A 22,335-nucleotide genomic window follows, 5' to 3' on the forward strand; every position below is an offset into this window, starting at 1 on the left:
AACTACGCTACATTATTCTACTGACTGATTACCTGACAACTCTAAACTACTCTACATTATTCTACCGATGATTACCTGACAACTCTAAACTACTCTACATTATTCTACTGACTGATTACCTGACAACTCTAAACTACGCTACATTATTCTACTGATGATACCCTAAACTTACATTATTCTCCTGATGACTACCTGACAACTCTAAACTACTCTACATTATTCTACTGATGATACCCTAAACTACGCTACATTATTCTACTGATGACTACCTGAAAACTCTAAACTACTCTACATTATTCTACTGATGATTACCTGGCAACTCTAAACTACTCTACATTATTCTACTGATGACTACCTGACAACTCTAAACTACGCTACATTATTCTACTGATGATACCCTAAACTACGCTACATTATTCTCCTGATGACTACCTGAAAACTCTAAACTACTCTACATTATTCTACTGATGATTACCTGGCAACTCTAAACTACTCTACATTATTCTACTGATGACTACCTGACAACTCTAAACTACTCTACATTATTCTACTGATGATTACCTGACAACTCTAAACTACTCTACATTATTCTACTGATGATACCTGACAACTCTAAACTACTCTACATTATTCTACTGATGATTACCTGACAACCCTAAACTACGCTACATTATTCTACTGACTGATTACCTGACAACTCTAAACTACGCTACATTATTCTACTGATGATTACCTGACAACTCTAAACTACGCTACATTATTCTCCTGACTGACTACCTGACAACTCTAAACTACTCTACATTATTCTACTGATGACTACCTGACAACTCTAAACTACGCTACATTATTCTCCTGACTGATTACCTGACAACTCTAAACTACTCTACATTATTCTACTGATGACTACCTGACAACTCTAAACTACGCTACATTATTCTACTGATGACTACCTGACAACTCTAAACTACTCTACATTATTCTACTGATGACTACCTGACAACTCTAAACTACTCTACATTATTCTACTGATGATACCTGACAACTCTAAACTACGCTACATTATTCTCCTGACTGACTACCTGACAACTCTAAACTACTCTACATTATTCTACTGACTGATTACCTGACAACTCTAAACTACGCTACATTATTCTACTGACTGACAACTCTAAACTACGCTACATTATTCTACTGATGATTACCTGACAACTCTAAACTACTCTACATTATTCTCCTGATGACTACCTGACAACTCTAAACTACTCTACATTATTCTACTGATGACTACCTGACAACTCTAAACTACTCTACATTATTCTACTGACTGACTACCTGACAACTCTAAACTACTCTACATTATTCTACTGATGATTACCTGACAACTCTAAACTACTCTACATTATTCTCCTGATGACTACCTGACAACTCTAAACTACGCTACATTATTCTACTGATGATTACCTGACAACTCTAAACTACGCTACAGTATTCTCCTGATGATTACCTGACAACTCTAAACTACGCTACATTATTCTCCTGATGACTACCTGACAACTCTAAACTACGCTACATTATTCTACTGATGATACCCTAAACTAAACTACATTATTCTACTGATGACTACCTGACAACTCTAAACTACGCTACATTATTCTCCTGATGACTACCTGACAACTCTAAACTACGCTACATTATTCTCCTGATGATTACCTGACAACTCTAAACTACGCTACGTTATTCTACTGATGATACCTGACAACTCTAAACTACGCTACGTTATTCTCCTGATGACTACCTGACAACTCTAAACTACTCTACATTATTCTACTGATGATACACTAAACTACGCTACATTATTCTGCTGATGACTACCTGACAACTCTAAACTACTCTACATTATTCTCCTGATGACTACCTGACAACTCTAAACTACGCTACATTATTCTCCTGATGACTACCTGACAACTCTAAACTACGCTACATTATTCTACTGATGATACACTAAACTACGCTACATTATTCTACTGATGACTACCTGACAACTCTAAACTACTCTACATTATTCTACTGATGACTACCTGACAACTAAAACTACGCTACATTATTCTACTGACTGATTACCTGACAACTCTAAACTACTCTACATTATTCTACTGATGACTACCTGACAACTAAAACTACTCTACATTATTCTACTGACTGATTACCTGACAACTCTAAACTACGCTACATTATTCTACTGATGACTACCTGACAACTCTAAACTACGCTACATTATTCTACTGATGATACCTGACAACTCTAAACTACGCTACATTATTCTACTGATGACTACCTGACAACTCTAAACTACGCTACATTATTCTACTGATGACTACCTGACAACTCTAAACTACGCTACATTATTCTACTGACTGACTACCTGACAGCTCTAAACTACGCTACATTATTCCACTGATGATACCCTAAACTACGCAACATTATTCTCCTGATGACTACCTGACAACTCTAAACTACTCTACATTATTCTACTGATGATTACCTGACAACTCTAAACTACTCTACATTATTCTCCTGACTGACAACTCTAAACTACGCTACATTATTCCACTGATGATACCCTAAACTACGCTACATTATTCTCCTGATGACTACCTGACAACTCTAAACTACTCTACATTATTCTACTGATGATTACCTGACAACTCTAAACTACTCTACATTATTCTCCTGACTGACAACTCTAAACTACGCTACATTATTCTACTGATGATACCTGACAACTCTAAACTACTCTACATTATTCTACCGATGACTACCTGACAACTCTAAACTACGCTACATTATTCTACTGACTGATTACCTGACAACTCTAAACTACTCTACATTATTCTACTGATGATTACCTGACAACTCTAAACTACGCTACATTATTCTACTGATGACTACCTGACAACTCTAAACTACGCTACATTATTCTACTGACTGATTACCTGACAACTCTAAACTACTCTACATTATTCTACTGATGATTACCTGACAACTCTAAACTACGCTACATTATTCTACTGATGATTACCTGACAACTCTAAACTACGCTACATTATTCTACTGACTGACAACCTGACAACTCTAAACTACGCTACGTTATTCTACTGATGACTACCTGACAACTCTAAACTACGCTACATTATTCTACTGGCTGACAACCTGACAACTCTAAACTACGCTACATTATTCTCCTGATGACTACCTGACAGCTCTAAACTACTCTACATTATCCACTTCTACTAGCAAATATGACATATTTTAACCTATGATGTGTACTGTACATTCAGCGTAGCTTCTTGATGCTACAACTTATTTCTCAAGTGAAATGTCTTAATGAATATGTAAAATGTACAGCACACCACTGTCATTGATGGTTTTAAAAGACGTCCAAGCAACATGGAATTGTAATACAACCTCCCTGAATAGATCATCACATTCGTAAAAAAAAAACATAATTAGAAGAGCAAAGTGTAGTTTCCTTTAGAAAAATGGATGGTCTGACAGGGCTGCATGATAATGAGGACCAGTATGTTGATGGTTTGACAGGGAGGCACTGTAATGAGGACCAGTATGTTGACAGTCTGACAGGGAGGCACTGTAATGAGGACCAGTATGTTGATAGTCTGACAGGGCTGCACTGTATTGAGGACCAGTATGTTGATGGTCTGACAGGGCTGCACTGTAATGAGGACCAGTATGTTGATGGTCTGACAGGGAGGCACTGTAATGAGGACCAGTATGTTGATGGTCTGACAGGGCTGCACTGTAATGAGGACCAGTATGTTGACGGTCTGACAGGGCTGCACTGTAATGAGGACCAGTATGTTGATGGTCTGACAGGGAGGCACTGTAATGAGGACCAGTATGTTGACGGTCTGACAGGGCTGCACTGTAATGAGGACCAGTATGTTGACGGTCTGACAGGGCTGCACTGTAATGAGGACCAGTATGTTGACGGTCTGACAGGGCTGCACTGTAATGAGGACCAGTATGTTGACAGTCTGACAGGGAGGCACTGTAATGAGGACCAGTATGTTGACAGTCTGACAGGGAGGCACTGTAATGAGGACCAGTATGTTGATAGTCTGACAGGGCTGCACTGTAATGAGGACCAGTATGTTGACGGTCTGACAGGGCTGCACTGTAATGAGGACCAGTATGTTGATGGTCTGACAGGGAGGCACTGTAATGAGGACCAGTATGTTGATGGTCTGACAGGGCTGCACTGTAATGAGGACCAGTATGTTGACGGTCTGACAGGGCTGCACTGTAATGAGGACCAGTATGTTGATGGTCTGACAGGGAGGCACTGTAATGAGGACCAGTATGTTGACGGTCTGACAGGGCTGCACTGTAATGAGGACCAGTATGTTGACGGTCTGACAGGGCTGCACTGTAATGAGGACCAGTATGTTGACGGTCTGACAGGGCTGCACTGTAATGAGGACCAGTATGTTGATGGTCTGACAGGGAGGCACTGTAATGAGGACCAGTATGTTGATGGTCTGACAGGGCTGCACTGTAATGAGGACCAGTATGTTGATGGTCTGACAGGGAGGCACTGTAATGAGGACCAGTATGTTGATGGTCTGACAGGGCTGCACTGTAATGAGGACCAGTATGTTGATGGTCTGACAGGGAGGCACTGTAATGAGGACCAGTATGTTGACGGTCTGACAGGGCTGCACTGTAATGAGGACCAGTATGTTGACGGTCTGACAGGGAGGCACTGTAATGAGGACCAGTATGTTGACGGTCTGACAGGGCTGCACTGTAATGAGGACCAGTATGTTGATGGTCTGACAGGGAGGCACTGTAATGAGGACCAGTATGTTGACGGTCTGACAGGGCTGCATGATAATGAGGACCAGTATGTTGACGGTCTGACAGGGCTGCACCGTAATGAGGACCAGTATGTTGACGGTCTGACAGGGCTGCATGATAATGAGGACCAGTATGTTGACGGTCTGACAGGGCTGCACTGTAATGAGGACCAGTATGTTGATGGTCTGACAGGGAGGCACTGTAATGAGGACCAGTATGTTGACGGTCTGACAGGGCTGCACTGTAATGAGGACCAGTATGTTGATGGTCTGACAGGGCTGCACTGTAATGAGGACCAGTATGTTGATGGTCTGACAGGGCTGCACTGTAATGAGGACCAGTATGTTGATGGTCTGACAGCACTGCACTGTAATGAGGACCAGTATGTTGATGGTCTGACAGGGCTGCACTGTAATGAGGACCAGTATGTTGATGGTCTGACAGGGCTGCACTGTAATGAGGACCAGTATGTTGATGGTCTGACAGGGCTGCACTGTAATGAGGACCAGTATGTTGACGGTCTGACAGGGCTGCACTGTAATGAGGACCAGTATGTTGATGGTCTGACAGGGAGGCACTGTAATGAGGACCAGTATGTTGATGGTCTGACAGGGAGGCACTGTAATGAGGACCAGTATGTTGATGGTCTGACAGGGCTGCACTGTAATGAGGACCAGTATGTTGATGGTCTGACAGGGAGGCATGATAATGAGGACCAGTATGTTGATGGTCTGACAGGGCTGCACTGTAATGAGGACCAGTATGTTGACGGTCTGACAGGGAGGCACTGTAATGAGGACCAGTATGTTGATGGTCTGACAGGGCTGCACTGTAATGAGGACCAGTATGTTGATGGTCTGACAGGGCTGCACTGTAATGAGGACCAGTATGTTGACGGTCTGACAGGGCTGCACTGTAATGAGGACCAGTATGTTGACGGTCTGACAGGGAGGCACTGTAATGAGGACCAGTATGTTGACGGTCTGACAGGGCTGCACTGTAATGAGGACCAGTATGTTGACGGTCTGACAGGACTGCACTGTAATGAGGACCAGTATGTTGATGGTCTGACAGGGAGGTACTGTAATGAGGACCAGTATGTTGATGGTCTGACAGGGCTGCACTGTAATGAGGACCAGTAGGTTGATGTTCTGACAGGGCTGCACCGTAAAGAGGACCAATACATTGTTGTATCTGTTAGTGATGGATAGGGGATTGTGCTCCTTTAAGACAAGAGCAGCTTGTGAAATGATTGTTAAGTTATTCAACGTACTTACTTTTCCCCTATATATATCTATGTATATATATATACATACAAACCATTTCTTCATGTTGTACCAAGTACATTTCTCACTTTGGAATTACATCTCCACATTACTTCAATTGGATTAATTAAGTCAATGAGGTGTACATGAGGTGTTGAAAGCAATTGAAAAGCTTTCATTCAATTATTAAAATGATGTTGTGTCATATTCAATTCAATTAAATCAATGAGGTGTACATGAGGTGTTGAAAGCAATTGAAAAGCTTTCATTCAATTATTAAAATGATGCTGTGTCATATTCGTTATTTAATTCCTGAAAAAAATGTGAATAGAATAGGTTGGACAACCAAAGTGTCATTCTGGTGAACCAATCATCAGATGAAAGACCAATCAGATAGGGAGCCAATCAGATAGGCTCTTCAGATGAAAGACCAATCAGATAGGCTCTTCAGATGAAAGACCAAGGCTCTTCAGATGAAAGGCCAATCAGATAGGCTCTTCAGCTCTTCAGATGAAAGACCAATGAAAGACCAATCAGATAGGCTCTTCAGATGAAATGATAGGCTCTTCAGAGACCAATCAGATAGGCTCTTCAGATGAAAGACCAATCAGAGGCTCTTCAGATGAAAGACCAATCAGATAGGCTCTTCAGATGAAAGACCAATCAGATAGGCTCTTCAGATGAAAGACAGTACCCGTCCCATGTGTTGTTGTTTTTCACAGTGTGGTTCTCTGAAAACATGATGAGAGGCTTGACAAAGGAAATGCAAGCCAGTCTCTCTGCGGTACCAACTCTCTGATGTGAGAACTGGTTAGTACGATAGGAGGGGGCTTTAAACTACATTGTGCTCGAGTCCGTTTAGGATTAAACGTTGTTTCTCTGACTCTGTGTTAGACGTTGTTGCTTTCTCCACTGTCACAGCCGCTGGGCTCTCCTGTCCAATAGGAGTAAATGAGAACACACCTGTTGCAGAAGTCAGACGAAACATCTCAGTGGGATTTGGCGTCGGTCGTAGAGATAGACAAGAATGAAGTGGATATAACAGCATAGCTATAGCTGCAGCGAGACAGAGTTGTTGACACCTCGAGGGAACCACTCTGTTCTGCACAACATCCACCACTAATATCCTCTCTAAAACTTTGAGAGACGAATGAATTCTGCCGTAGATTCTACATCCAGTCCAGTCCAGTCCAGTGCAGTCCAGTACTGTACACACGAGCCCATTTAACTTCAACAACACACCTCCTACAGCCAGACAAACATCTCAGGCTGTCATTGTAAATAAGAATTTAATCTTAATAACTAAATTGCCTAGTTAAATAAAAGTGAAATAAATGTTAAATAAAATAAAATATACTGTGGACACATAACTAACTACTTTCAATATTTGTTCAACCCAGCATATAAACGTTAGCCTGGCAACCCATCCACACCTCTCGGGCCAACTGACGTTTCCTCTTAACGTCAGTCCGGATTAGCCTCCCTGCCCGATGGTTTCTAGAATGGGAACACATTCTGACCGTATCTGATTGGTCCATGAAACCGAGCCGGCCATATTATGACGTCGTCAACTTTGATGCTCTGATTGGTTAGAGACCATCCAATCGCTGATTGGTTAGAGACCATCCAATCGCTGACTCATTTTGAAGTCACACAAACTACTTCCAGGACGGTTAGTTTCAGACTGAATGCACGTAGTGATCCAGGCAATATAAATTATATTTACAATCAAATTAAAACAAATGTTATGTGTCATATGCGCCCGAATACATCAGGTGTAGGTAGACCTCATAGTGAAATACTTACTTACAGGCTCTAACCAATAGTCCGAAAAAACTTACGAGCCCCTTAACCAACAATGCCATTTTCAGAAATATACCGGGTATCACTGTAACAGAGTCAATGTGGAGGTCTATACAGGGTGTTACGGTACAGAGTCAATGTGAGGTATGACAGGGGGTACCGGTACAGAGTCAATGTGGAGGCTATATACAGGGGGTATCGGTACAGAGTCAATGTGGAGGTTATATACAGGGGGTACGGTACAGAGTCAATGTGGATGGCTATACAGGGGGTACCGGTACAGAGTCAATGTGGAGGATATATACAGGGCTGTACGGTACAGAGTCAATGTGGAGGCTATATACAGGGGGTACCGGTACAGAGTCAATGTGGAGGCTATATACAGGGGGTACCGGTACAGAGTCAATGTGGAGGCTATATACAGGGTGTTACGGTCTGACAGAGTCAATGTGGAGGCTATATACAGGGGGTACCGGTACAGAGTCAATGTGGAGGCTATATACAGGGGTACCGGTACAGAGTCAATGTGGAGGCTATATACAGGGGGTACCGGTACAGACTCAATGTGGAGGATATATACAGGGGGTACCGGTACAGAGTCAATGTGGAGGCTATGACAGGGGTACCGGTACAGAGTCAATGTGGAGGCTATATACAGGGGGTACTGGTACAGAGTCAATGTGGAGGCTATATACAGGGGTACTGGTACAGAGTCAATGTGGAGTCTATATACAGGGGTACTGGTACAGAGTCAATGTGGAGGCTGTATACAAGGGGTACCAGTACAGAGTCAATGTGGAGGCTATATACAGGGGGTACCGGTACAGAGTCAATGTGGAGGCTATATACAGGGGGTACCGTTACAGAGTCAATGTGGAGGCTATATACAGGGGTACCGGTACAGAGTCAATGTGGAGGCTATATACAGGGGTACCGGTACAGAGTCAATGTGGAGGCTATATACAGGGTGGTACCGGTACAGAGTCAATGTGGAGGCTATATACATGGGTCAGAGTCAATGTGGAGGCTACATACAGGGGGTACCAGTACAGAGTCAATGTGGAGGCTATATACAGGGGGTACCGGTACAGAGTCAATGTGGAGGCTATATACAGGGGTACCTGTACAGAGTCAATGTGGAGGCTATATACAGGGGGTACTGGTACAGAGTCAATGTGGAGGCTCTATACAGGGGGTACCGGTACAGAGTCAATGTGGAGGCTATATACAGGGGGCACGGTACAGAGTCAATGTGGAGACTATATACAGGGGGTACCTGTACAGAGTCAATGTGGAGGCTATATACAGGGGGTACCGGTACAGAGTCAATGTGGAGGCTATATACAGGGGGTACCTGTACAGAGTCAATGTGGAGGCTATATACAGGGGTACCGGTACAGAGTCAATGTGGAGGCTATATACAGGGGGTACCGGTACAGAGACAATGTGGAGGCTATATACAGGGGGTACCAGTACAGAGTCAATGTGGAGGCTATATACAGGGGGTACCGGTACAGAGTCAATGTGGAGGCCATATACAGGGGGTACCAGTACAGAGTCAATGTGGAGGCTATATACAGGGGGTACCGGTACAGACTCAATGTGGAGGCTATATACAGGGGGTACCAGTACAGAGTCAATGTGGAGGCTATATACAGGGGGTACAGGTACAGAGTCAATGTGGAGGCTATATACAGGGGGTACAGGTACAGAGTCAATGTGGAGGCTATATACAGGGGTTGGTACAGAGTCAATGCGTAGGACTCCTCAGTAGGACTCCTCAACAGGACTCCTCAGGACTCCTCAACAGGACTCCTCTGTGTTTTCAGGCCGCTGGTCTTTATGTGACTGAGTATGATATCGGGTTTGAGCTAGCTGCTACATGTACATTAGTGCATGAATAAGCTGATCCAGCCCCGTGGGGAATAGGTTTTAAAATGTGCTGACATTTATCAGGACCTCTATCAGCTGCACGGCACACACACACACACACACACACACACACACACACACACACACACACACACACACACACACACACACACACACACACACACACACACACACACACACACACACACACACACACACATACACACACACACACACACACGCGTTTCCCTGGTCTGAGAGGCGTTATCTGAAACAATCAGCCATTAGGCCTCTTTAATAAGCCCTTCATGTTGGAGACCGTTAGAGGTACACAGCCCTCATAGAGGAGGGTGTTCATCTCATGGCCAGGTCAAGTGGTGATGTTGGTGCTTCAGATCAGTGATGCTCCCCTGACCTGCCTGGGTCTGGTGCTCTCCTCCGCCCTCCTCCTCTCTCTCTCCCTCCTCTCCTCCGCCCTCCTCCTCTTCTCCCTCCCTCTCCTCCTCTCCTCTCCTCTCTAAATCCTCTCCCCCGCCCCTCCTCCTCTGCCGTAGATTCTCCTCCTCCCTCCTCTCTCTCTCTCTCCTCTCCTCTCCTCTCCTCTCCTCTCCTATCCTCTCCTCTGCCCCCTCCCTCCTCTCAAACCTCTCCCTCCTCTCTCCCTCCTTCCTTCTCTCCTCCTCTCTCCTCTCCCTCCCCGTCCCCCTCCCCTCTCCTCTCCTTCCTATCCTCTCCTCCACTCTTCCTCCTAAATAAAAATCCTATCTGTGGACTCTTCTCTTCCTCTACTCTTCTACTCCTCTCCTCTCTCTCTCTCCTCCTCTCCTCCTCTCCTCCTCTCCTCTCCTCTCCTCTCTCTCCTCTCTCTCCTCTCCTCTCTACTCCTCTCTCCTCCTCTCCTCTCATCCTTTCCTCTTCTGGTGTTCTATTTAAGCCATAGATTAACAATCAGCACACCTCTCCTGTGCTGAAGTGTGATGTTTAATTTCTCAATCAAAGTTTCTACAGACAGGTAGCCTATTGAATAACATAATTGAAACATGTGTAAAATGCATCGTCCAATCACAACGTCTGACTATGCCCACACATACCTGTACATGTCTCTATTTTTAATACCCTCAAACAACAAATAAATGTCTCTATTTTAACACCCTCAAATACCAAATAAATATTTATATTTTAATACCCTCAAACACCAAAAAAATATCTATATTTTAACCTCAAACACCAAATAAATATCTATTTTTAATACCCTCAAACACCAAATAAATATCTATATTTTAATACCCTCAAACACCAAATAAATATCTATATTTTAATACCCAAAAACACCAAATAAATGTCTCCTCTCGCCGAGTTCCCCCAATGCCTGGAGGCGCCAAGTTCCCCCTGTCCCTCTCGCCGAGTTCCCCCGCCTCCTCTCGCCAAGTTCCCCCAGCCCCTCTCGCCAAGTTCCCCCCCCTCCGCTCCTCTCGCCAAGTTCCCCCAGCCCCCTCTCGCCGAGTTCCCCCTGCCAGAGTCAATCGCCGAGTTGCCCCAGCCCCTCTCGCCGAGTTCCCCCTGCCCCCTCTCGCCGAGTTGCCCCAGCCCCCTCCTCGACGAGTTCCCCCTGCCCCCTCTCGCCGAGTTGCCCCCAGCCCCTCTCGCCGAGTTCCCCCTGCCCCCTCTCGCCGAGTTCCCCCAGCCCCCTCTCGCCGAGTTCCCCCAGCCCCTCTCGCCGAGTTCCCCCTGCCCCCTCTCGCCGAGGCCCCCTCTCGCCGAGTTCCCTCTGCCCCCTCTCGGAGTTCCCCCTGCCCCCTCTCAAAGTTCCCCCAGGCCCCTCTCGCCGAGTTCCCCCAGCCCCCTCTCGCCGGTTCCCCCAGCCCCCTCTGCGAGTTCCCCTGCCCCCTCTAGTTCCCCCTGCCCCCTCTCGCCGAGGTTCCCCCAGCCCAATCTGAGGAGTTCCCCCAGCCCCCTCTCCAGTTCCCCCAGCCCAATCTGGAGTTCCCCAAGCCCCCTCTACAGAGTTCCCCCAGCCCCCTCTACAGGAGTTCCCAGTACAGAGTCTGTGGAGGCTATCACCTGCCCCCTCTCGCAGAGTTCCCCTGTGCCGAGTTCCCCCAGCCCCCTCTCGCCGAGTTCCCCCAGCCCCCTCTCGCTGGAGCCCCCTCTCGCTGGGTTCCCCAGCCCCCTCTACAGAGTGTTCCCCTGCCCCCTCTCGCTGAGTTCCCTCAGCCCCCTCTCGTCGAGTTCCCCCTGCCCCCTCTCGCCGTGTTACCCCAGCCCCTCTGAGTTCCCCTGCCCCCTCTCGCCGAGTTCCCCCTGCCCCCCCTCGAGTTCCCCCAGCCCCCTCTCGCCGAGTTCCCCCTGCCCCCTCTCGCCGAGTTCCCCCAGTCTGCCGAGTTCCCCCAGCCCCGGGGGCCGAGTTCCCCCCTGCCCCCTCTCGCCGAGTTCCCCCTGCCCCCTCTATCGAGTTCCCCCAGCCCCTCTCACCGAGTTCCCCCTGCCCCCTCTCGCCGAGTTCCCCAGCCCCCTCTCGCCGAGTTCCCCAAGCCCCCTCTCGCCGAGTTCCCCCAGCCCCCTCTCGCCGAGTTCCCCCTGCCCCTCTCGCCGAGTATCACCTGCCCCCTCTCGAGAGTTCCCCCTGCCCCCCTCGAGGCGTTCCCCCAGCCCCCTCTCGCCAGTTCCCCCAGCCCCCCTCTCGCTGAGTTCCCCAGCCCCCTCTGTTGAGTTCCCCCTGCCCCCTCTCGCCGAGGTGCCCCAGCCCCCTCTCGCCGGTGTTCCCCCTGCCCCCTCTCGCCGAGTTGCCCCAGCCCCTCTCGACGAGTTCCCCCTGCCCCCTCTCGAGTTGCCCCAGCCCCCTCTCGCCGAGTTCCCCTGCCCCCTCTCGCCGAGTTCCCCAGCCCCCTCTCGCCGAGTTCCCCAGCCCCCCTCTCGCCGAGTTCCCCCTGCCCCCTCTCGCCGAGTTCCCCCTGCCCCCTCTCGCCGAGTTCCCTCTGCCCCCTCTGCCGAGTTCCCCCTGCCCCCTCTCGCCGAGTTCCCCCAGGCCCCTCTCGCCGAGTTCCCCAGCCCCCTCTCGCCGAGTTCCCCCAGCCCCCTCTCGCCGAGTTCCCCCTGCCCCCTCTCGCCGAGTTCCCCCTGCCCCCTCTCGCCGAGTTCCCAGCCCCTCTCGCCTGGTTCCCCCTGCCCCCCTCCGCCGAGTTCCCCAGCCCCCTCTCCCGAGTTCCCCAAGCCCCCTCTCGCCGAGTTCCCCCAGCCCCTCTCGCCGGTTCCCCCTCCCCCTCTCCTCCGAGTATCACCTGCCCCCTCTCGCCGAGTTCCCCCTCCCCCTCTCGAGTTCCCCCAGCCCCCCTCTCCGAGTTCCCCCAGCCCCCTCTCGCTGAGTTCCCCAGCCCCCTCTCGCTGAGTTCCCTCAGCCCCCTCTCGCCGTGTTCCCCCTGCCCCCTCTCCTGAGTTCCCTCAGCCCCCTCTCGCCGATCCCTGCCCCCTCTCGCCGTGTTCCAGCCCCCTCTCGCCGAGTTCCCCAGCCCCCCTCTCGCCGAGTTCCCCTGCCCCCCTGTGATGTTCCCCCTGCCCCCTCTCAATCCGAGTTCCCCCAGCCCCCTCTCGCCGAGTTGAATAGCCCCCTCTCGCCAGTTCCCCCTGCCCCCTCGTCCGAGTTCACCCCTGCCCCCTCTCGCCGAGTTCCCCCAGCCCCCTCTGTCTCTAGTTCCCCCTACCCCCTCTCAACAGTTCCCCCAGCCCCTCTCGAGTTCCCCAAGCCCCCCTCTCGCCGAGTTCCCCAGCCCCCTCTCTCGCCGAGTTCCCCTGCCCCCTCTCGCCAAGTATCACCTGCCCCCTCTCGCCGAGTTCCCCTGCCCCCCCTCGCTCGAGTTCCCCCAGCCCCCTCTCGCCGAGTTCCCCCAGCCCCCTCTCGCTGAGTTCCCCCAGCCCCCTCTCGCCGAGTTCCCCCAGCCCCCTCTCGCCGAGTTCCCCCAGCCCCCTCTCGCTGAGTTCCCCCAGCCCCCTCTCGCTGAGTTCCCCCAGCCCCCTCTCGCCGAGTTCCCCCAGCCCCCTCTCGCTGAGTTCCCCCAGCCCCCTCTCGCTGAGTTCCCCCAGCCCCCTCTCGCTGAGTTCCCTCAGCCCCCTCTTAAGTTCCCCAGCCGACTCTCGCCGAGTTCCCCCAGCCCCTCTCGCCGAGTTCCCTCAGCCCCCTCTCGCCGAGTTCCCCCTGCCCCCTCTCGCCGAGTTCCCCCGCCCCCTCTCGCCAAGTTCCCCCCGCCTCCTCTCGCCGAGTTCCCCCTGCCCCCTCTCGCCGAGTTCCCCCAGCCGACTCTCGCCGAGTTACCCCAGCCCCCTCTCGCCGAGTTCCCCCGCCCCCTCTCGCCAAGTTCCCCCGCCTCCTCTCGCCGAGTTCCCCCCGCCCCCTCTCGCCAAGGTCCCACCGCCTCCTCTCGCCGAGTTCCCCCTCTCGCCAAGTTCCCCCGCCTCCTCCGCCGAGTTCCCCCCGCCCCCTCTCGCCGAGTTCCCCCTGCCCCCTCTCGCCGAGTTCCCACTGCCCCCTCTCGCCAAGTTCCCCATGCCCCCTCTCGCCGAGTTCCCCCTGCCCCCTGCCCCCTCTCGCCGAGTTCCCCCTGCCCCTCTCGCCGAGTTCCCTCTGCCCCCTCTCGCCGAGTTCCCCTGCCCCCTCTCGCCGGTTCCCCCAGGCCCCTCTCGCCGAGTTCCCCAGCCCCTCTCGCCGAGTTCCCCAGCCCCCTCTCGCCGAGTTACCCCCTGCCAAATCTCGCCGGAGTTCCCCCTGCCCCCTCTCGCCGAGTTCCCCCTGCCCCCTCTCGCCGAGTTACCCCAGCCCCCTCTGCCGAGTTCCCCCAGCCCCCTCTCGCTTCGCCGAGGTGAGACTCAGCCCTGTTCTATTACTACCAACAAAATGAAGAAGGATACATGTGTTTAGGTGAGACTCAGCCCTGTTCTATTACTACCAACCAAATGAAGAAGGAAACATGTGTTTAGGTGAGACTCAGCCCTGTTCTATTACTACCAACCAAATGAAGAAGGAAACATGTGTTTAGGTGAGACTCAGCCCTGTTCTATTACTACCAACCAAATGAAGAAGGAAACATGTGTTTAGGTGAGACTCAGCCCTGTTCTATTACTACCAACCAAATGAAGAAGGAAACATGTGTTTAGGTGAGACTCAGCCTGTTCTATTACTACCAACCAAATGAAGAAGGAAACATGTGTTTAGGTGAGACTCAGTCCTGTTCTATTACTACCAACCAAATGAAGAAGGATACATGTGTTTAGGTGAGACTCAGCCCTGTTCTATTACTACCAACCAAATGAAGAAGGAAACATGTGTTTAGGTGAGACTCCAGCCCTGTTCTATTACTACCAACCAAATGAAGAAGGAAACATGTGTTTAGGTGAGACTCAGCCCTGTTCTATTACTACCAACCAAATGAAGAAGGACACATGTGTTTAGGTGAGACTCAGCCCTGTTCTATTACTACCAACCAAATGAAGAAGGATACATGTGTTTAGGTGAGACTCAGTCCTGTTCTATTACTACCAACCAAATGAAGAAGGACACATGTGTTTAGGTGAGACTCAGCCCTGTTCTATTACTACCAACCAAATGAAGAAGGATACATGTGTTTAGGTGAGACTCAGCCCTGTTCTATTACTACCAACCAAATGAAGAAGGACACATGTGTTTAGGTGAGACTCAGCCCTGTTCTATTACTACCAACCAAATGAAGAAGGATACATGTGTTTAGGTGAGACTCAGCCCTGTTCTATTACTACCAACCAAATGAAGAAGGAAACATGTGTTTAGGTGAGACTCAGTCCTGTTCTATTACTACCAACCAAATGAAGAAGGAAACATGTGTTTAGGTGAGACTCAGCCCTGTTCTATTACTACCAACCAAATGAAGAAGGAAACATGTGTTTAGGTGAGACTCAGCCCTGTTCTATTACTACCAACCAAATGAAGAAGGACACATGTGTTTAGGTGAGACTCAGCCCTGTTCTATTACTACCAACCAAATGAAGAAGGACACATGTGTTTAGGTGAGACTCAGCCCTGTTCTATTACTACCAACCAAATGAAGAAGGAAACATGTGTTTAGGTGAGACTCAGCCCTGTTCTATTACTACCAACCAAATGAAGAAGGACACATGTGTTTAGGTGAGACTCAGCCCTGTTCTATTACTACCAACCAAATGAAGAAGGAAACATGTGTTTAGGTGAGACTCAGTCCTATGTATTTATTTAGTGCAGATTTTAGATGAATTCCCAATTCTGATCGTTTGCACTATTATTGGCTCGTGATCTGATTTATCAAAATACCAATTAGTGGCAAAAGATCAGATTTGGTCTGTCTGTGTAAATGCTGCCTTACTGACTTGAATTGTCTTCAGAGGCCCCCAAAAAACACTGAAAAAAACAGTGTTTGTTTCAATTTCCTTTACCATTATTTACCTAGGCATGTCAGTTAAAAACAAACTCTAATTTACAACGATGGCCTAGGAACAGTGCCTTGTTCAGAACGACAGATTTTTACCTTGTTAACTCGGGATTAGATCTGGCAACCTTTCGGTGACTAGTCCAACGCTCTAACCACTAGGTTACCTGCCGCCCCTACCATCAAAAGGTAGGTACCAGTCTATATATCACGTTGTTCACAGACGCTCAGACAAAGTTTAACATTACAACACAATACAGTTTATCACATAATAAAATATCTTTGAAACACTTACTGCAAACAGAAGAAAAAGAAGAACACATTGAAGGTGCCATGTAGCCAAGATAAGGAAACATGAAATACAAGAAATACTCAGTCAGTAAATTGTTTTAGACCAAAAAATATATATATAAAAATTTAAATAAATAAATATAAAAAATTAAAATAAAAAAGTAATTAAAAATTAAAATGTGAATTTGTCTCATTTTTGCTTTGCGTTCTTCATGCTTCTATTAAAATGGAAAAAAGCTGGGTTTATTAGCAGAAACTGCATCCATTTGGAAAGAGCCCAGCTAACTTCCTGTTTCTTCTCAGCTAGAGGAACGGCGTGAGCTACTTCCTCCCTGTTCCATTCGCTGAAATGAAAGGAAGATTCGGCGTGTGACTCCATCCTCAGATCAGCAGAGGAACATGTCTCCAACATGGCACCCTAATCCCTATGTAGTGCACTACTTTTGACCAGAGCCCTATGGTCCCCTGGTCTAAAGTAGTGCACTATAAAGGGAATAGGGTGCCATTTGGGACACGAGCCCATGTAGGACTCGCATGCAGAACACCACCCAGCCCGTCAGGAAATGAAACAACTTCCTAATTAGTTTCCTAAATCTATCTTGTCATCAGCACTACTTTTGACTAATCCCATTTATTTGGGTGGGGGGGTAATGATCACATGCACGGCGTATTTGTCGACCCCCTCCCCACTACCACCCCAGCATCAACATTCATACACAGGCATACCCCCTGCTCTCTCCCCAGCCCCCCTTCTCCACTGACAATCTCTCCTCTTAAAACAGAGTTATATTATTCCAGCCTCTAATTATCTAATTAAACAGGGAAGTCAGTAGCGTGTCCTGGCTTTGAAGTTCTGCTGACGGCCAGGGTGGGATTGAAATGGACCTGCCCTCCTCACAGTGTACACATCAGTCCTGCTGCTATGGCGGAGCAGCCGGAGTCCGGGCTTGATCAAAAGCTGCCTACGCAGGACCGGAGGAAGGACAGGGGAGGTAGAGGGAGGTAGGAGGAGGCAGGGGGAGGGCGTGGGGGAGAGGAGGCAGGGGGAGGCGTGGGGGAGAGGAGGCGGGGGTGCAGCAGGGTCCCCTACTGCTGGCCTGCTCTGATGATAAAGGTCAGCCCAAACCGTGCAGTTGGGGCCTGTGGTTTAACTTGCTTTTTGTTTTTAGGCCTCCCTCAAAGTCCAAGATGGCCCCACTTTGGCTGTGTTCACACAGGCAGCCCAATTCTATTGTATTCACTAATTGGTCTTTTGACCAATCAGATCAACTCTGAAAAATATCTGATGTGAAAATCTCTGTTGTGATTGATCAAAGCCCTGTTGAGGATTAATTTCCCTGGTTTAATTCCAACAGGGCTTACTGGAATAATACCAGGGAAATCACCCCATCAACCCCTGGCCAGCTGGCTGTCCCTGTATTGAACTGCCACTCTTCATGGGGAAGACGAGAGGAAGACAAGGTACAGTCTGCATTATCTCTTCATGGGGAAGACGAGAGGAAGACAAGGTACAGTCTGCATTATCTCTTCATGGGGAAGACGAGAGGAAGACAAGGTACAGACTGCATTATCTCTTCATGGGGAAGACAAGGTACAGTCTGCATTATCTCTTCATGGGGAAGACGAGAGGAAGACAAGGTTCACACAGCATTATCTCTTCATGGGGAAGAAGATAGGAAGACAAGGTTTACATAGCATTATCTCTTCATGGGGAAGACGAGAGGAAGACAAGGTACAGTCTACATTATATCTTCGTGGGGAAGACGAGAGGAAGACAAGGTACAGTCTGCATAATCTATTCATGGGGAAGACGATAGGAAGACCAGGTTCAGTCAGCATTATCTCTTCATGGGGAAGACGAGAGGAAGACAAGGTACCGACTGCATTATCTCTTCATGGGGAAGAAGACAAGGTTCACACAGCATTATCTCTTCATGTGGAAGACGAGAGGAAGACAAGGTTCAGTCAGCATTATCTCTTCATGGGGAAGACGAGAGGAAGACAAGGTTCACACAGCATTATCTCTTCATGGGGAAGAAGATAGGAAGACAAGGTACAGTCTGCATTATCTCTTCATGGAGAAGACGAGAGGAAGACAAGGTTCAGTCAGCATTATCTCTTAATGGGGAAGCAGAGAGGAAGACACAAGGTTCAGGCAGCATTATCTCTTCATGGGGAAGACAAGAGGAAGAAAAGGTACAGTCTGCATTATCTCTTCATGGGGAAGCAGATAGGAATACAAGGTACAGTCTGCATTATCTTTTCATGAGGAAGAAGATAGGAAGACAAGGTACACTCTGCATTATCTCTTAATGGGGAAGACGAGAGGAAGACAAGGTACAGTCTGCATTATCTCTTAATGGGGAAGACGAGAGGAAGACAAGGTACAGTCTGCATTATCTCTTATGTCCACCTCGGTTATGCCGAGGTGGACATGAGCTCCCTGAGGTAGAAGAGCAGGGCAGGAAGGTGTATGTGTTTGGGGACAGAGAAAGAGACAAAGTAAGGAAAAGTGGTTCGACTGACTAGATGTCAGTAACTTTGTGGAACAAACGAAGACCAGGGACAAGCTAGGAAGCCCGGGGACAAGCTAGGAAGACCAGGGACAAGCTAGGAAGACCAGGGACAAGCTAGGAAGCCCAGGGACAAGCTAGGAAGCCCAGGGACAAGCTAGGAAGACCAGGGACAAGCTAGGAAGACCAGGGACAAGCTAGGAAGCCCAGGGACAAGCTAGGAAGACCAGGGACAAGCTAGGAAGACCAGGGACAAGCTAGGAAGCCCAGGGACAAGCTAGGAAGACCAGGGACAAGCTAGGAAGCCCAGGGACAAGCTAGGAAGCCCAGGGACAAGCTAGGAAGCCCAGGGACAAGCTAGGAAGACCAGGGACAAGCTAGGAAGCCCAGGGACAAGCTAGGAAGCCCAGGGACAAGCTAGGAAGACCAGGGACAAGCTAGGAAGACCAGGGACAAGCTAGGAAGCCCAGGGACAAGCTAGGAAGACCAGGGACAAGCTAGGAAGACCAGGGACAAGCTAGGAAGCCCAGGGACAAGCTAGGAAGACCAGGGACAAGCTAGGAAGCCCAGGGACAAGCTAGGAAGCCCAGGGACAAGCTAGGAAGCCCAGGGACAAGCTAGGAAGCCCAGGGACAAGCTAGGAAGACCAGGGACAAGCTAGGAAGCCCAGGGACAAGCTAGGAAGACCAGGGACAAGCTAGGAAGCCCAGGGACAAGCTAGGAAGACCAGGGACAAGCTAGGAAGCCCAGGGACAAGCTAGGAAGCCCAGGGACAAGCTAGGAAGCCCAGGGACAAGCTAGGAAGCCCGGGGAATGAAGAAGGAAGTCCTATCAGCCTGTTCACTACGAGCTCCCCGTCTCTTAGATATTCAAATTAGTCCACTCAATAAGCTCCAAATGAGTTCATTGGACATCTGTGTATTTGTGATCGAGCTATGGAAGCAGTCAGAGGTGTGGACTACATTCGGAGTGGTATGTATTCTGGTCTCAGTCATTCTCTCCTCAACAGCCTCCTGTGTCCCAACAGTGGGATCATGTAGTCAAGACAAGCATGCAGGAGAGTAGAGGAGAGGAGAGCCCTCTGATGGGATGGAGAGGGCCTGAGCTCCCCGGACAGGGCCTCCGCGGGGCCACTACATGGCCGGAGGAACATGTCCCTGGCTCTCCCTGGCTCTCCCTGGTTCTCCCTGGACAGGCATAATGACTTTATCAGGATTTAAGCCGCGTTGCACAGCTCTCTTTCTCTCTCCCTCCCTTTTTCCCTCATACACACAGGATCACCACTTCCTCTCAACTCAACCCATCTCTCTCTCTCTCTCTCTCTCTCTCTCTCTCTCTCTCTCTCTCTCTCTCTCCCTTCACCAGGTGATCAGAGCACGGGGACCTGGGCCCGCACCGGACTCATTCCACCTCACAATAGAGAGAAGAAGAATAGGAACAGTGGCCCCCTGTGCCCCAACCGGTCTCCCTCTTCCTCTCTCTCTCTCTCTAGTCTCTCCTCTCACTCCCACTTGAGAGCCTCCCACCATGGCTACGGAGACATAGTAATTTGACCTCATCATATCTGTTTCTAAACCAGCAGGCCAGAGCTCTCTGTCTCTCTGGACTCTCCTCTGCTCTCCATTCAGCTGAGGACGTTTTGGACGGTATTCATCTGGGGCAGAGACACATTGACTTCTGGGACGGCTCCACTTAAATACGTCTCACTACATTTATGAATGTAGGATTATATAATGCTACTTTAGACAGGGTTTTACTAGAGGCAGGGATCATTTAGAAATGGAAAATGGCCCTAAAACCAGAGAGGGGAAAGGGGAAAGGTGAGTCCGGAGGGGGTTTGGCTCATCTTAGCTCGGCCCAGGCAGCCAATCGAAAGATCCCACTCCCACAAAAAAACAGGCAGCCCTTAAACTGTCTGTGACTGAAATACTTACCAGAAAGCTCATCAAAATCAGGACATACTCATCTATATTTCATGTTTTACTTGTTCCCCTTCTCACTTTGCTGCCGCTCTCTCTCTCTCTCTTCTCTCTCCCTCTCTGTCTCTCTCTGTCTCTCTCTCTCTCTGTCTCTCTCTGATCTCTGATCTCAGAATACAAAGTGCTCGTACTACAGTAAAGCCAGAGTTCACTTCAATATAAGTGAAGGGGTCGAAAACCATAACGGGAGAAACTTCCTCTTCCGCGTTTGAATTATAACGCTTTATAGAACTGTCGTGAGTTTACGTTGCCTTGGCTTTCAATTCATTTTCAATTCATTTTCAATTGCAATTATACGGCAGGCAGGTCTGTGTTTTATAAAACTAATCACATTCACAATGTTGAATAACCTTCCATTGATCCACAAAGGCAACTGTCAACGTTGTTTCCACGTCATTTCAACCCCCCTCAATCCCCCCCTTTTTTTAATCTGACACAGCGGTTGCATGAAGAACCAGTGTATCTTTAATTATATGTAGAACATGTATCTTTAGTCAAAGTTTATGATGAGTATTTCTGTTATCTGGCGTAGCTTTCTATAATTCCTCCGGATATTCTGGAGGCATTTCTGAACATGGCGTCGATGTAAACCGAGATTTGTGGATATAAATATGCATATTATGGAACAAAACATAAATGTATTGTGTAACATGTTATATGAGTGTCATCTGATGAAGATTTTCAAGAGGTTAGTGATTCATTTTATCTCTAATCCTGCTTTTGTGACTCTATCTTTGGCTGGAAAAAAATGGCTGCGTTTTTCCTTTGATTTGTGGTGGTCTAACATAAATATATGTTGTGTTTTTGCTGTAAAACATTTTAAAAATCGGACACGATGGGTAGATGAACAAGATGTTAATCTATTCATTTGAGGTATTGGACTTGTTAATGTGTGAAAGTTAAATATTTCTAAAGAATCTTTTAAGCTGAATGGGGGTGGAGTTCCCCTCAGGGATTGCCTTTCCAGAACAGTTAGACAATGGGGCAAATACAAAAACTTAACTTGAGTTAACTGATTAACACTGACGTTGCTCATTTTAACACGTTAAACAGGATCAATAAGGAGACAGAGCTAGTTTCTCTGTTCTTTCACTGGGCTTCTTCCAACGCTCACTGGCCAACATGTGAACAAGAGAGGGAAAAAGGGGGATACCTAGTCAGTTGTCTAACTGAATGTATTCAACTGAAATGTGTCTTCCACATTTAACCGAACCACTCTGACAAAAGAGAGGTGAGGAGGAGCATAATCAACAGCCACATCTTTGGCCCCCGGGGGAACAGTGCAGTCCTGTCTCCTTGCTCAGGAGCAGAA

At 48.5% G+C, this 22,335-nt stretch overlaps 1 protein-coding gene across 1 annotated transcript; it reads left to right on the forward strand.

Moving 5' to 3' along the window:
• The first annotated feature begins 11,154 nt into the window (after positions 1-11,154).
• On the forward strand, positions 11,155-14,669 carry LOC135513385 (uncharacterized). Its single transcript, XM_064936310.1, has 5 exons — positions 11,155-11,513; positions 11,622-12,735; positions 12,888-13,086; positions 13,249-13,352; positions 13,527-14,669. Exons 1-5 carry the CDS (start codon positions 11,155-11,157, stop codon positions 14,667-14,669), a joined length of 2,919 nt encoding a protein of 972 aa, XP_064792382.1.
• Positions 14,670-22,335: the final 7,666 nt, after the last annotated feature.

This window comes from Oncorhynchus masou, chromosome 24, assembly GCF_036934945.1.
Source record: "Oncorhynchus masou masou isolate Uvic2021 chromosome 24, UVic_Omas_1.1, whole genome shotgun sequence".
Lineage (NCBI taxonomy): Eukaryota > Metazoa > Chordata > Actinopteri > Salmoniformes > Salmonidae > Oncorhynchus > Oncorhynchus masou.

Coding starts and splice junctions, on each gene's coding strand:
- LOC135513385 (XM_064936310.1), top strand. CDS start 11,155: ATGTCTCCTCTCGCCGAGTTCCCCCAATGCCTGGAGGCGCCAAGTTCC. Junction 12,736..12,887: donor CCCAGCCCCCCTCTCGCCGA/GTTCCCCCTGCC, acceptor GAGTTCCCCCAG/CCCCCTCTCGCCGAGTTCCC. Junction 13,087..13,248: donor CCCCTCCCCCTCTCCTCCGA/GTATCACCTGCC, acceptor CCCTCTCCTGAG/TTCCCTCAGCCCCCTCTCGC.